The sequence below is a fragment of the Notamacropus eugenii genome, chromosome 2, assembly GCF_028372415.1.
Source record: "Notamacropus eugenii isolate mMacEug1 chromosome 2, mMacEug1.pri_v2, whole genome shotgun sequence".
In the NCBI taxonomy this organism is placed as follows: Eukaryota; Metazoa; Chordata; class Mammalia; order Diprotodontia; family Macropodidae; genus Notamacropus; species Notamacropus eugenii.
The window spans coordinates 445174325-445188768 of NC_092873.1; the positions used below are offsets into that span (position 1 = coordinate 445174325).

Genomic DNA, 14444 nt, shown 5'->3' on the forward strand with positions numbered 1-14444 from the left:
GGGATGGGCTCCACTCTACTCAGCCTCTCGTGGGATAGACCTTTCCTGTCAGCCTTCCAGGTGACCTTTGGCTGGAAATCTCTTTCACTCTGTTGTTCTGTGGCTTCTGCTGCTCTAGAATTTGTTAGAGTCATTTTTTCCAGGTATTTTGTTGGCTGTGGGGAAGCACAGTATATGTATTTTTCTACTCCGCCATCTTGGCTCCATCCCCTGGACATCATTTTAAAGGCATGCTAGATCAACATTCTGTGCATGATTTTAAACTTTTTCTTGATGCTATATGGAATCCCTTAAACTTTTGATACTCCCACCAAATAGAAAGCTTACAATTAATTTTTCTCTTACTGGCACAAATCAGCAGCTTTTAAACCCTAACCCACATATATATGTGAATTTGTTTTACAAACTTTAGAGTTTACAAAATGTTTTCTCTAAACAACCCTTCAGGTTAGGGATTCCAAATATTATGATCATTTCCACTTTAACATGGTTAGAAAATAATAAATATCAGAGCCAGGATTCTAATCAAAATCTTTCTCAGTTGATGAGACCAGTGTTCTTTCCAGTATATTATGCAGTCTTTCCATTCTTTCTCTTGATATTCAAACACATATTAACATCTGTGAGGGTCACATTAAACTAGGGCATTTTTAGCAGAGAAAATATGTCTTCATCCAGTTCTTAAAATTTCTAATGTTTTGTGAAAGAAATCATACATTCAGACCTTCACAATGTTTCTGCCTTCATAACAGCTGTTCAAGATTTCCCAACCTTTAGTTTCAGAACATTAATCTTGAATAATGACTTTAATAGTATAATTTAAAATACACACTATGCTTTAGAGTTCTTTCTAATCTTGTTTCTATGCAAATATTTAACATACTTATTTTCCCCTTCTTCATGAGAATTAAAAATATTCCTCAACATTAGGTTAGAACTAGAGGCTAGTGAATCAAAAGATCAATCAGAGTTTAAGGAATTATTATTCTTTCTTATTACTAGATTCTCAAGTGAATATAACTTGTGCTTGGATGGATCTATACAATCATTAGGCTTCCTCCAGTAAATAAATAGCACCAATTATTGAGTTCCTATTGTCCTTGAACAAATAAAATTTCTTTGTTTTCTTTTTTAACAAATACTAACATAATTAACACTCCTTTACACATAATAGTACAGAAAAAAGAGGATTGTCATATGAAACTACTGATCTCTTAGATGTAAATTTTCTTTTAACTATTTAATAAAGTAAGCATTTAACTGTTAAAATTACCCTACTTTTTAGGTTCTAATTTCTCTTCCATGCATTTTTATAAAATACTTCAATTACCTATGTTTTCCTTTTTGGTAACCATATTGCAAACCCACTCCCTCCCATACCTCTCTCCCATTAAGAAAGAAAGGAAGGAATAAAAAATAATGAAAACTTTTGTAACAAATATGCATAGTTAAGCAAAACAAATCCCTATATTGCCTGTCTAAAAATGATTGTCTCATTCTGCACCTTGAGTCCATCACCTCTTTGTTGGAAGGTTGTATTAGATTGCATAGTTCTGAATTCCTAAGTCTTCCAAAGTTTTCGTTGCAATGTTGTTGAACAAATTCCCCAATTGATAAATGGTCAAAGGACATGAACAGGCAATTTTCAGAGGAAGAAATTAAAGAGATATATATATATATAATCATATGAAAAAATGTTCTAAATCCCTTTTGATTAGAGAGATGCAAATCAAAACAACTCTGAGGTACCATATCACACCGATTAGATTGGCAAACATGACAGAACAGGAAAATGATAAATGTTGGAGAAGATATGGGAGAATTGGAACTCTAATTCATTGTTGGTGGAGCTGTGAGCTCATCCAACCATTCTGGAGGGCAGTTTGGAACTATGCCCAAAGGGCTACAAAAATGTGCATATCCTTTGACCCAGTAATATAGCTTCTAGGACTGTATCCCCAAGAGATCATAAAAATTGGAAAGGGTCCCACATGTACAAAATATTTGGCCACTCTTTGTAGTGGCCAAAAACTGGAAATCAAGGGGATGCCCATCAATTGGGGAATGGTTGAATAAATTATGGTATATGAATGTAATGGAGTACTATTGCACCATAAGAAATGATGAACAAGAAGACTTCAGAGAGGCCAGGAAAGACATATATAATCTGATGCTGAGCAAAAGGAGCAGAAGCAGGAGAACTTGGTGCACAGTAACAACCACAGTGTGCAAGAGTTTTTTCTGGTAGACTTGGATCTTCATAGCAGTGCAAGGACACTAAAAAAAAAAAAAAAATTCCCAATGGTCTTCTAAGGCAAAATACCTTTCACATTCAGAGAAAGATCTATGGAATTCAATTGCAGAATGTAGAGATCATTTTGTGTGTGTGTGTGTGTATTATGTTTTGGTTTGTTATATGATTTCTCCCATTTATTTTAGTTCTTCTACACAGCATGACTATAATGAAAATGTATTCAATAGAAACATATGTGTAGATCCTATATAGAATTGTATGCCATCTTGGGAAGGGAGGGAGGTGTTGGGGATAGATGGGGGGAAAAAAATCTAAGTTTTATGGTAGTGATTGTAGAGCATTAAAAATAAATAAAGTGAATATATTTTAAAAAGTTAAAGTATAATACAGATATGAGAAATAATTTGTAAAAATAGATGTGGAATTATTACTAATAAAATTAATATGCAAATAAAAATAAAAATAAATATTGTTGAATAAATATAATTTTGGTAGTGGAAAATGAAAAAAAAAATGAGTTAGAATGAAGAGGCCACCAAGAAGGGTACCAGAGGAGCTATTCTAATTGATCTCTCCTGTGTACACTTTACCTTTAAAACAGTAAAGTGAGATTTACTCCTAAGCACAAAGACATTCTGGGAAAAGTTGTGGACATGACAGGTCAAGAAATATGCCTAACTTTATTTGGTTCTTTAACTATTGTTGTATTTAAATTGATTAATTCTCATATTTCAGCAGAGAAATTCATAAATTGTGTATTAATTAATTCAAGTAATTATCCCAGGTATGAGAATTCAAAGATTTATATATTTTAAGCTCTACTCATGAGCAACTTAAAATTTAAAGAAGTCCAACAAGAAATTGGAGAAGGGAGAAATAAATTCACCTAGAAAGGCCAGAGAAATAATCATGGAGGGTATGGTATCTGAGTTAGGTCCTGAAGAAAGGGATGGGGATGAACAGAAGGATCCAAGGGTAAGTTAAGAGAGAGAGAGAGAGAGAGAGAGAGAGAGAGAGAGAGAGAGAGAGAGAGAGGGAGAGGGAGAGGGAGAGGGAGAGGGAGAGGGAGAGGGAGAGGGAGAGGGAGAGGGAGAGGGAGAGGGAGAGGGAGAGGGAGAGGGAGAGGGAGAGGGAGAGGGAGAGGGAGAGGGAGAGGGAGAGGGAGAGGGAGAGGGAGAGGGAGAGGGAGAGGGAGAGGGAGAGGGAGAGGGAGAGGGAGAGGGAGGGAAGGAGGGAAGGAGAAGATAGTACCTTCTGGATATAGGGAATGATGTGAGCAGCAAAGACATGGGTATAGAATAGGGTAGGATGAAAATGGTACACTGAGACTATTCCAATTTGACTGCATCCGTCCCTCCAGTTCCCTCCTCATCTAAATATAGGACAGTTTAGGAAAGAACTGTTCTTGGTTTTTAGAGATACATTATTGAGAACTAGGGAAACAGGAAGGAAGAATCTAACTAAAAATAAAAATCTTATTAAAATGCATTTTATTTTTGCTGAGTATTTCCACAGTAGATTTAGTAGATATTGCATAAGATTATTATTAAAACGTGAAATTCTGTTTATTTCAAAATGAAAAAGTTTTTGATCAAATATTCCAGTAATCAAATGAGAATATGTAGCTTTAAACAAAATATTATTGCTTACATGGAATGAAAATCTTAGTAACTATGATTAAATAATTACTAATGGAAAATAGGCAGATTCTTTCTACAAATGTTATATAAGGAGTATCTCATTAAAATATTAATTTTAAAGAAGTCAGTATTCTACAAAATGAGTTGGAACTATTTTCTTAAAGATTCTCTCAGTCTGTCAAAAACAATTTATTTCATTATCGTTTTAGCAAGTTTCAAATATTTCAAATCCCATTAAATCATATTAATATGCCTTGATAAGTATATTTAAGAGGTATTTGAAATTGATTTATGTCAACACACAGATGTAGTACCTAACAGTGCTTAGCATGTAGTAGAAACTCACTGGTAGTGGATTAACACTGTAGACATATGACTTAATTATAGTAGCACATAGTAACTATGTAGCTCATAGTAACATAGTAACATAGTAGCAAATAATAACACAATAAAGTTCTATATTTACTATTTATTCTGGAGTGTGTTTTAATGACTAAGTCACAGAACACTGTACTCTTAGGAAAATTGCCATGAGCAAGGGAAAAATACATAGGAGGCATGAATAAACAGAAACACATTCTAAACAAGAGTAGTCAAAGTATATAAAGGATGTCATTTAAAATATATGAATGAAAAAGAACTTCAGTGATCCACATGGCAAGAGTAAAGGATGTACAGTGGACAGCCTGAGTGTTCAGTAGTTTCCTGACAATGTCAAGAAAAGTCAGGAAATAGGGCCCTATCAAATTTTGAAGGGATTTGCTGTAACTACCTTATTAGAGAACATGGATGGAAGTTTCTTTGGATGATAGCCAGGGATAGATAGGTTATGATCTGCATTACTGGAGGGGAGTGCTGACACTGAGATAATAGATCCGTTTAAATATACTGAATAAAATAGGATACAAGATTTTAATGGAATACCTTTAAAAATAGAACTACAAATTCTCACACACAAGTTTCATTAATTTGACATTGTTTGCATAATACGTTTATATAACTGAAGGGAAATATATTTTTTCTGTGAAATAAAAAGAACAAATCATTATTATAATAATATGTTTAAAATATAATTTTATTGAATCCATTTCCTTTTTGTTAAGAAAATTTAGGCTTCTGGTCAAATAAGCTGATGTGTGTGGGAAAATATCACTGAAAATTTTCCATTTGGGCATAATGGAATTTGCATAAATCACCACATATTAATAATGCCTTCCAGTAATTCCTTAGATCTATGATTTCATTGATCTTGTCTATTGGTTATATTGGTGTATATTATAACACACTCATGTTTAAAGGGACAGTAAAATCCAGTTTCACAGAATCATAGAAAGGAGATGAGATTTGTTTTCATGTGTGCTGCATTAATGGGGCTGAAAAAATAACTCTGAAAAACATTGGAATATATTTTTTTTAAATCTCAACATTCTCCACTATTCACAATTCAGTATTCATAATAGCATTCCCAGTATAGTTTTTTTTAAAGAACTTAATACATTCATATATTAAAATTTATGTCACTATGAACAAAAGTTTCCTTTTCTCCTTTGTGTAAACTTCTGGAAAGTTTTCCTCAATATAGTTAACATGGGATGGTAAAGAGCACAATGCATTTGGAAACACAAAACTTAGTTGTCTGACCATTTGATTTCTCTGTGTTTCTGTTTTTTTACCTTTAAAAAAAAGTGGAGGTAACACTCCAATAGCTTGTTTTCTTAAATATTCATTAAAAAAAAATTAAGTTCCAAATCCTCTCTGTCTCTCAAGGCCCTCCCCCAAATATTGAAAAGGCAAGCAATATGAAATCAATTATACGTGTGAAATCATAAAAAAACATATTTCCATACTAGTTATGTGGCAAAAAATCAGCAAAAAAAAAAATACAGTGAAAAACAATATGGTTCAATCTGCATTCAGAGTACATCAGTTCTCTCTTTGGAGAGCGGTAACATTTTCCATTATTAGTCCTTTAGAATTGTCTTGAATTCTCATATTGATCAGAATAGCTAAGTCTTTAACAGCTGATCATCCTTATAATATTGCTATTACAATGTTCTCCTGGTTTTGCTAACTTCATTTTGCATCAGTTCATATGGAATTTTCCAGGTTTTTTCTGAAACCTTCCTGCTTGTTATTTATTACAACAGAATTGTTTTCCATCACAATTGTACACCACAACTTGATTAGCCATTCCCCAATTAATGGCATCCTTTCCATTTCAAATTCTTTGCCAATGAAAAAAGAATTTCCATAAATATTTCTGTATGTATAGATTCTTTTCTTTTTTCTTTGATCTCTTTGGGATCCAAACCTAGTAGTGGTATTTCTGGGTCAAAAGTCATTTCTGAGTTTTAAAGCCCTTTGGTCATAGTTCTAAAATGTTCTCCAGAATGGCTGGACCAGTTCACAACTCCATCAATAGCATATTAGTGCCCCTTTTTTCCCAAACTCTTTTCAGCATTTATCATTTTCCTTTTTTGTCATGTTAGCCTATCAGATCGGTGTGATACGGTACCTTAGAGTTACTTTAATTTGCATTTCTCTATTATTCGTAATTAAGGCATTTTTTTCATGACTATTAATAACTTTAGTTTCTTCTGAAACCTGACTGTGTATATCCTTTGGTCACTTGTCAATTGAAAATGGCTCAGTTTTTGTTTTGTTTTGTTTTGTTTTGTTTTTTTTATAAATTTGCCTCAGTTCCATATATATTTGGGAAATAAAGTTTTCATCAGAGGCTGTGAATTTTCCCCAAATTTCCTTTCACTAGATTATTCATTAAGATTATTTGTTCATGAATATCCTAAAGCATATCTTAATTGTTAATACATAGTGTATTTTACATGAATGTGGTAGCTTTACAGAATGTTTTCCCATGACTGTGTATGTAAAGCCTCTATTTTATTTCATAAATTTTGTACCAAATTCCTGTATTACTTCAAAATTGTATTTTATCTGTTTTTTTTTCCTTTAGAGTTGCCAACATAACTATTATGAGGATGCAAAAGCTTATGGATTCAAAAATAAACTAATTATCGTTGCAGCTGAAACTGCTGGAAATGGATTATATAACTTTATTGTTCCTCTCAGGGCATATTATAGACCAAAGAAAGAACTAAATCCCATAGTCTTGCTATTGGATAATCCGTAAGTATACTTTAAAATATGTTAACAGCAGAAGTATTTTACTAAATTGTGTTATGTGCATTACTGGTATTTTATTATCATTTATATGAACTATTTTAAATCAGAAACATTATGGCACATGATTCTTTGGGAAGTACATGCTGTGCTACTTTACACATGAAAGAATATTGTATATAGCATCAATGAATTACTTAGAACATTTATTAATGGGCAATTTCCAAATGACCATCATCATACAAAAACAGCAGGAAACATATGACTGAGAAAATAATTACAGTAATTTTCATTAAATTAATCAACTGGCCCAGAAAATCTCTACAGAAACTGGAAATTTTGTCCTCTTTCTAGAGAACCATTAATTAGTGGAGACACACAATGAGGTTACATTCTTGTTTTAGACTGTAGTCTCTGAAGCATCATCTTAAGTAAATAGCTACAATTAAGTCAGTTAGTAAAACAAGAAATATACATTCCATAATGTGAGTTCCTTAATTTTTGTTACATTCATTTATTCAGAAATGTTAGGTGGTTCCCTGAAATTACATGGCGTATCAGTTTAGATTCATGTGCACATGCCAATCCATTCCATTCCTTGATATCCTTCAGAATACCCCTAGATCCATTAAATTTGGAGAATTAGATGGTTGAGGCTTTTTGCCCTTCTAGAAGTGAGAGGCACTACTCTACAAAGGTAGTGTGATACCTTTGGCCAAGTAGTTTTGAAAACTAGCTTCTCTATTTTGATAGTATACACAGAACAAATTAGAAGAATCACTGCAACATGAGGCCAAATTTGTCTTTAAATAGTGGGAGAGTTGCCTCCCTTTATAGAAAGTAGCAGATATAACCATGTTAGCTTTGTTAACTGCTGATGAGGGGTTTGGAGAGTCTGAGTCGGGGACTTAGTTCATACTTCTTCAAGCCTACGTGACTTGCTGTGGGGACTCAGCAGAGGGCAATAGGTCTCTTCTATTGTCAAATTAGTAGTTTTAGATTCATGTTTTTCAGGGAGTAACACATTAAGTTTGTCTTGGTAAACAAGGAAGCAATAAAGAATCAGAGATCAGGACTAGAAATGTGTTTGGGCTCACTTTTTAATGGAACCTCCAAATAAATAATTTGATTCAAGACAAAGAAACAAACAAAATAACATCATCAAAATATTTTTGAATGGTAGAGAAGAAACAAAAAGAAGTAGAGAACACAAATTGCTCATTCTTTACTTAATATAACATTTATTTCTTTTAAAAACTATAACAGAAGTTCAGCTTCTCAAAAAAAATCCTACTTGTTCATTTTACATTAAAATATTGGTGATTGGTTAATATTAGATTAACAATTTTTAAAGGGCTAGGACCATTTATCTACTGACAAGACCTTATATGTGAACCATAACTCTTTGACCTGCTGACATGGCATGACTTTCCTGCCTCTCTTTGGGTGCTTCAAGTACTTTTACTTTGCTAGCTAAGACCAAGGATGTGGGTTCAAATTCTGATTGCTAATGTCTTTATACTCTTGGACAAGTCACTTATCCCTGTTAGGCTTCTGGTCCTCATTTGTAAAATTGGGGGTGGCATAGGGTTAAGCTAGATGACTTCTTCAGGTTCTCAACCACTGCCTCTATGATCATTGTCTCCTGATAGGAAAATTGTAGGAAGAGGAGAGGAGCAGGAAGCAAAACTGTGGCTGCCTACTGCCATCTACCTGAGACAATGCTAGGGGTACTCCCACAGGTCCTTCTGCCCCCTTCTCTCCTCTCATGGGTGGCAGGTTATTTTGTGCCTACTTTTCTAATTGTAGTACACAAACTTTCTACCTGCTGAGGCATCTGATTCCCCAGAGCTAAAAGGGAGTTCATTGTATGCAACAGAGAAAACACATCCTTACACCTTCGTCACCTGTCAGATTCCACTTGAGTGTGCACACTCTCCCTGGAAAACATTCCATTCTATGTTGGGGTGACCTGAATTCTGGGATGAGATTTCAAACGGATAGGCCAAGGGTTATCATCAGCTGTTAATGGCTAACAAAAGGTCTATGCCATAAGAATGTGCTGACCATAATATCTGACTTATAGCAAGTGCTTTATAAAGACTTGTTTACTTGATTGAATAGCTGAAGGCATGATATCCGCAAACAGTGGTAGAGTTAGACTTGTGCTGGTACATTTTCTTCATGAAGGAGCTTGGAGGTTCATCTTTCCAGAATTTTTTTCTAAACCCTCAGATGAGTAGCCAGGGTTTCTATTGGTTATTTTTCTATTCTGGTTGGTCTTTCTGGTCATGACTTGCTGTAGCCATGTTACTCCAGATTTTACTGATCACAGAACTGGGAAGACATGGTCTTGCCTAAATCTATCTATCTATCTATCTATCTATCTATCTATCTATCTATCTATCTATCTATCTATCTATCTATCTTTCTATCTGTCTGTCTGTCTGTCTGTCTATCTATCTATCTATTATCTGTCTATGCACACACACACACACACACACACACACACACACACAAACACCTATCTTGCTAATTTATTTCCCTGTGGGGTTCACGCCTTTTGTCTCCATTTGCTTTCTCTTGATGGTGTTTTCTAGAATTACGCTTCCTTTCTTGATCTTGACTTGTTCTGTCCTTTACTTTTTAGTCTTTGGAAACCATCTTAGCAAATTATAGCTATTGTAGACCCATCTTCCACAGATCTATGAAGGTGGTCTCCCCATAATGCTGGTCTGACTCTGCTACCCCATCTAATTCCCCATCTCACAATAAATTCTAGTGCTTCCTTAGTACTTATAGGATCAAATATAAACTATCCTATTTGCAATTTAAGGTTCTTCACATCCTGGTCCTTTTCTTTTAGCTTTATTACATGTTATTTTCTTATGTAGCTGTCTTACTGCTATATACAACACTAAGTTTTCTTTCTCATTACCTTTATGATGGCTGTTCCCCATGCTTCTAATATACTCCCTCCTCCTTTTCACTTCTTGAAATCTTAGGTTTACTTTAACATATCTTAAGTGCTATCTCCTGCATAGACCTTCCTGGTTCTTGCAGGTGCTAGGGCCACTTTCTACACATGCTTGATTACCTTGCATATATTCTAAATATGTTCTGTATGTGAATATGATCTGCCCTCTTGACTGGGGACTTTTTAACTTTTATTCTTATATTCCTGGTGCCTAAAACAATGGCTATTACATAGTAGTCCCTTAATAAATGTATGTTGATTGAATGATTTGTAGTTGAAATTTTTTTTCACCTGTCTCTCTGGACTGTGATAGGTCATAAAGACTTAACATTAGTTGTTTAGGTACATATTAGCCACTCCCTGATATTGGCTTTCCCAACAACATTCATTCATTTCTGGCCTTCTCCTTTCTGGCATCCCAGCCACTAACAAAAAAAAATTATAAGAGTAAAACCAATCCCATTCCCCATGAAAGGGAATAGAAAAGAAAAGTAAAGTTTGGATACATCATAGAATAACAAGAAAGAGGATGATATGAAAAGATAGAAGGGATGGAAATTCCATGGACACTCACAGTTCTGATTCTAATAATAATTGGCATGGAATAACTTGGTTTTTTCTCCTTTGATAGCCAGGTAGTTCTGTTCTTATGGGATAACCATATTAGGCCCTTACTTAAGGCAGATATTTTATCATCTTTAGCCCAACTGAAATTCAGAACTCCAAAATTCAAGTTATCTGTCAGCTTCAGCCTTCCCTCATAGATATGAGCCACAATGCCTGGCCTGCTTGTATTTTTTGTACCCTAATCCTAACCCTTATTCTTAGGGCTTTCAATTTACACACAGACATCCCCTCAAGCATCTTTGCTTCTCTTTTTCAGTTTCCATGCCCTCTAATTTCACTTTACCTTAGCTGTAAGCAATGGGCATACTTTTGATCTCATCACCACCTCTGATTGTTCTGCCTTTTTATTACATACTAGAGAGATTCCTCCATTCTCCTCTTCACTGGTCCATTATCTCTTTTCTAACTTCACTTTCCTCCTGTCAAAATCCTTATCCAATAATCAAATCAACTTTGTACATTTCTCTAATGTTAAATCTCTTGCCATCCTTTCCTATTTATACACACACCTTTCTAAATTCAAATCTTGGATTATTTTTCCCATTTCCCTTTACTGCTCTTACTTGTGTGTTGCTGAATGCTGCTGGAGAAAGCTTTACAATTATATGACTCAAATCTACGATACTTTTTCATTTTCTGATTTCACCTGGGCTTTCATTGCTTCAAGCTAGTGATCATCTTTTACTCATTCCTCATTAGTAATCTATCAAACTCTGCATATCACTAGATCTAAACCTTGTATTCTCTTCTATGGCCATCTTCTTCCCCCTAAGCAGAGGACTTTGTTTATACTTTAGAAAAATAAAGGAATCACTCACTAGCTCCAATTTCATTCCTTAAATCTCCTCAAAATTGTTCTATATTCTCTCATCCATTTTTTTTCAGTTTCCGAGGGAAAAGGTATCCCAGATTCCAGTACAAAGTCAATCCCTCCACTTATGACCTTGAACCCATCCACTCCCATTTCCTCCCAGCATCTGGTCCCTTCAATCATTCCCTCTAATTTTCAATATCACTTTATCAACTGTCTCCTTCCAGGGCTCCTAAAAATATTCCATATTTCCTTAGTCCTCAAAAGATTATTATTTCAGAGCTTTCTCAATTTTCCTAAATTTTCCCTTTTTTTCACAGAGAATTTTCTAGGAAAGAGGTTTATTCCAATTGCCTCTAGTTTCATATATCCCATTGACTATTTTTCTGTTAGTTATATTGATAACTTTTTTGTTTTTATACTGTACTTAATATGAAATATAGCATTTACCAGTGACTCTTCCTCTGTAGTGAAGTAAAAAAAAAGTATTTTGAAAAACAATTTTTACTATGTCCCCAAGTTTACTAAAGTATGAATAACTGGACCTAGTTATACCACTAGTAGTTCTATATACCAAGAAAGAAGAAAAAGACTCATATGTTTAAACATTTATAGCAACCTAACAGAGTCTCTAATATCTGGGGAATGACAAAATAAACATGCTGCCTACTTCCTGACAGACAGGTAGTAGACTCAGGATTCAGTTTTATATATATATTTACATACACACACACACACACACATATGTATATATGTGTGTGTATGTGTGTATGTATGTATGTACGTGTATACACATACACACATATAATATATATATGTATATATACATACACACATATATATATTTGTACTTGGCCAATGCAGAAATTACTTTTGCTTGACTGATGATACTTATTAAAACCTTCTTCCCCAAAGGAGGGTTTGTGGGAAGGAGAGAAAACACATTTTTCTTCACTGAAAAAGTTTAAGTTAAAAAGATAAAAATAGGGGAAGCTAGGTGGTGCAGTGAGTAAAGCCCTGATCCTGGAGTCAGGAGGACCTGAGTTCAAATCCAGCCTCACACATTTGACATTCACTAGCTTTGTGACCTTGGGGAAGTCGCTTAACCCCAATTTCTTTGCCTTTCATCCTCCAAAAAAAAAGATAAAAATAAAATCAAAGGGACAGATAATATGCTAATTCTGAGAATATGGAGATCTTTCTACTACATTATATTGCCATATTTACAAAACATCAACATTTAAAAGAATCTTGTTTTTTGATCTTTTAGTTTTGTTGGGAAAATGCTTATATTTTGCAGTTTTGATGATATGGGTAGTATCTTCTTTGATGCAAATTGCAACCCTCCTATTCCTTATTATCCTAAATAAGTCTTAATCATATATTTACGTAAGTCTTCTATAGATAAAAATATAATAACCTTGGAAATTTGGGGGGGGGGGATTCTTTTATTCTCTAAGTCCTACTAACCAAGCTCTTATACTTTACCTTTTTGTCTATCATAGTTGTTTTTACTAAATTGCTAAACAGATTCATTTTCCAGACAAAGTCTTTAGTAATGGATTTTAAAAAATTTTCCCATACAAGTTATCATTTGCATTGCAATGTAATTATGGTCCTCTAAGCATTTTTCCATTGCCCTTTAGTAGAATGTTAATATTAAATTGTTGATGGTTTAAAAGATTTTTATTTTGGTGGGGAGGGAGATAGGTAGTCTAGAAATGTCTTTTCTTTGGCATAGGGAAAAGATGGTCTCTATATTACCTGAAAGTTCTAATGTATAATCTTGGATCTAATTCTGATTATTCTGACTGGTAAAGACAATCTGGTATAATAGTTGTAATTCAGAAATTGAAGTCAGGAAGGCCTGGGTTCAAATCTCACTTCTGATTCTGTGTTCTCAAGTACAAGTCACTTAATTTCTTTCCTCTTCTTTTTTTTCTTTCCTTTTTGTGAAATGTTCATTTATTAAAAGACTCCTACTTACTTCTGTGGTTCTCAACTACCTGGGTATTATGGAGCATTATTATTTACATAATCGATCACGTCACATATATGTTTGCCTTTGATGTCATAAGCCACAACCTGGGCTATTCCAGCTATCATCGTTATTGTTCCATTGTGGTGTCTTGCAAGAGTGTAACTACTTATCTGTCAAGCAATGTTGATAATCTTTCTGGGACTGACATTTCCACTGTGTTTAATATTTTTCATATCACAGAGTTGTTATTTCAGAGTTTTAATGATAAAATGATAATGCATAAGGTATTGCCTTGATCTGAGCCTTCCTATTTTGAGTACTAGCATCTCTCTTAGACTTATCTATTAAGTCCTACATAGGTTGTGTGTGTTCATCCTTCATTGCTGAAGAAGACCATACCATCAGAGAAATAATGACATGACTTGCACTTGATTTTGTTTTGAGTGAGGGAGGGCTGTGCAGGTCACCAGCCTCACTTCTCCTCCAGAGTCATCTGAATGCAGTGACCAGATATTCATCAGGATGACTGGAGATGACCCAGGATGAGGAAATTGGGGTTAAGTGACTTGCCCAAGGCCACACAGCTAGTGAGTATCAAGTGTCTGAGGTGAGATTTGAACTCAGGTTCTCCTGACTCCTGCATTAGTGCTCTATCCTCTGCATCACCTAGCTGCCCACTAGGTAGGTTGACTCTAGCAGTGAAAGATTCCACACTCTGATAAAAACCTAGATCCTTTTTTGCACTGTTACTGATATTTTATTATATCTTCTAAGATATCACATCATATTATGGTACTTTCCTCTTAAGAATGTTGTCATTATTTCAGTGTCTTTGCATAAAAAAAATTACTTCTGGTCCACTTTTGAAATGACCAGTTCATGTCTAAACTAAACTAATATGCCTAGCAATATGTATGTGGTTGCTTCAAAGATTAAAAAAATGATAATATAATATAATTAAAAGAAGAGAATTTAATTTATTTTCAGAACACAGAGGAGAATAAGCATTTACA

The 14444-nt window shown here is 34.3% G+C and overlaps 1 protein-coding gene across 8 annotated transcripts in view; it reads left to right on the forward strand.

Moving 5' to 3' along the window:
• KCNT2 (potassium sodium-activated channel subfamily T member 2) overlaps window positions 1–14444 on the forward strand; it is a 528526-nt gene that overhangs the window by 414634 nt on the left and 99448 nt on the right. For all 8 annotated transcript variants that reach the window (XM_072648322.1, XM_072648328.1, XM_072648323.1 and 5 more), the window contains one exon: window positions 6869–7041. In XM_072648322.1, the coding sequence (XP_072504423.1) occupies window positions 6869–7041 (173 nt within the window). The remainder of the gene's footprint in view (window positions 1–6868; window positions 7042–14444) is intronic.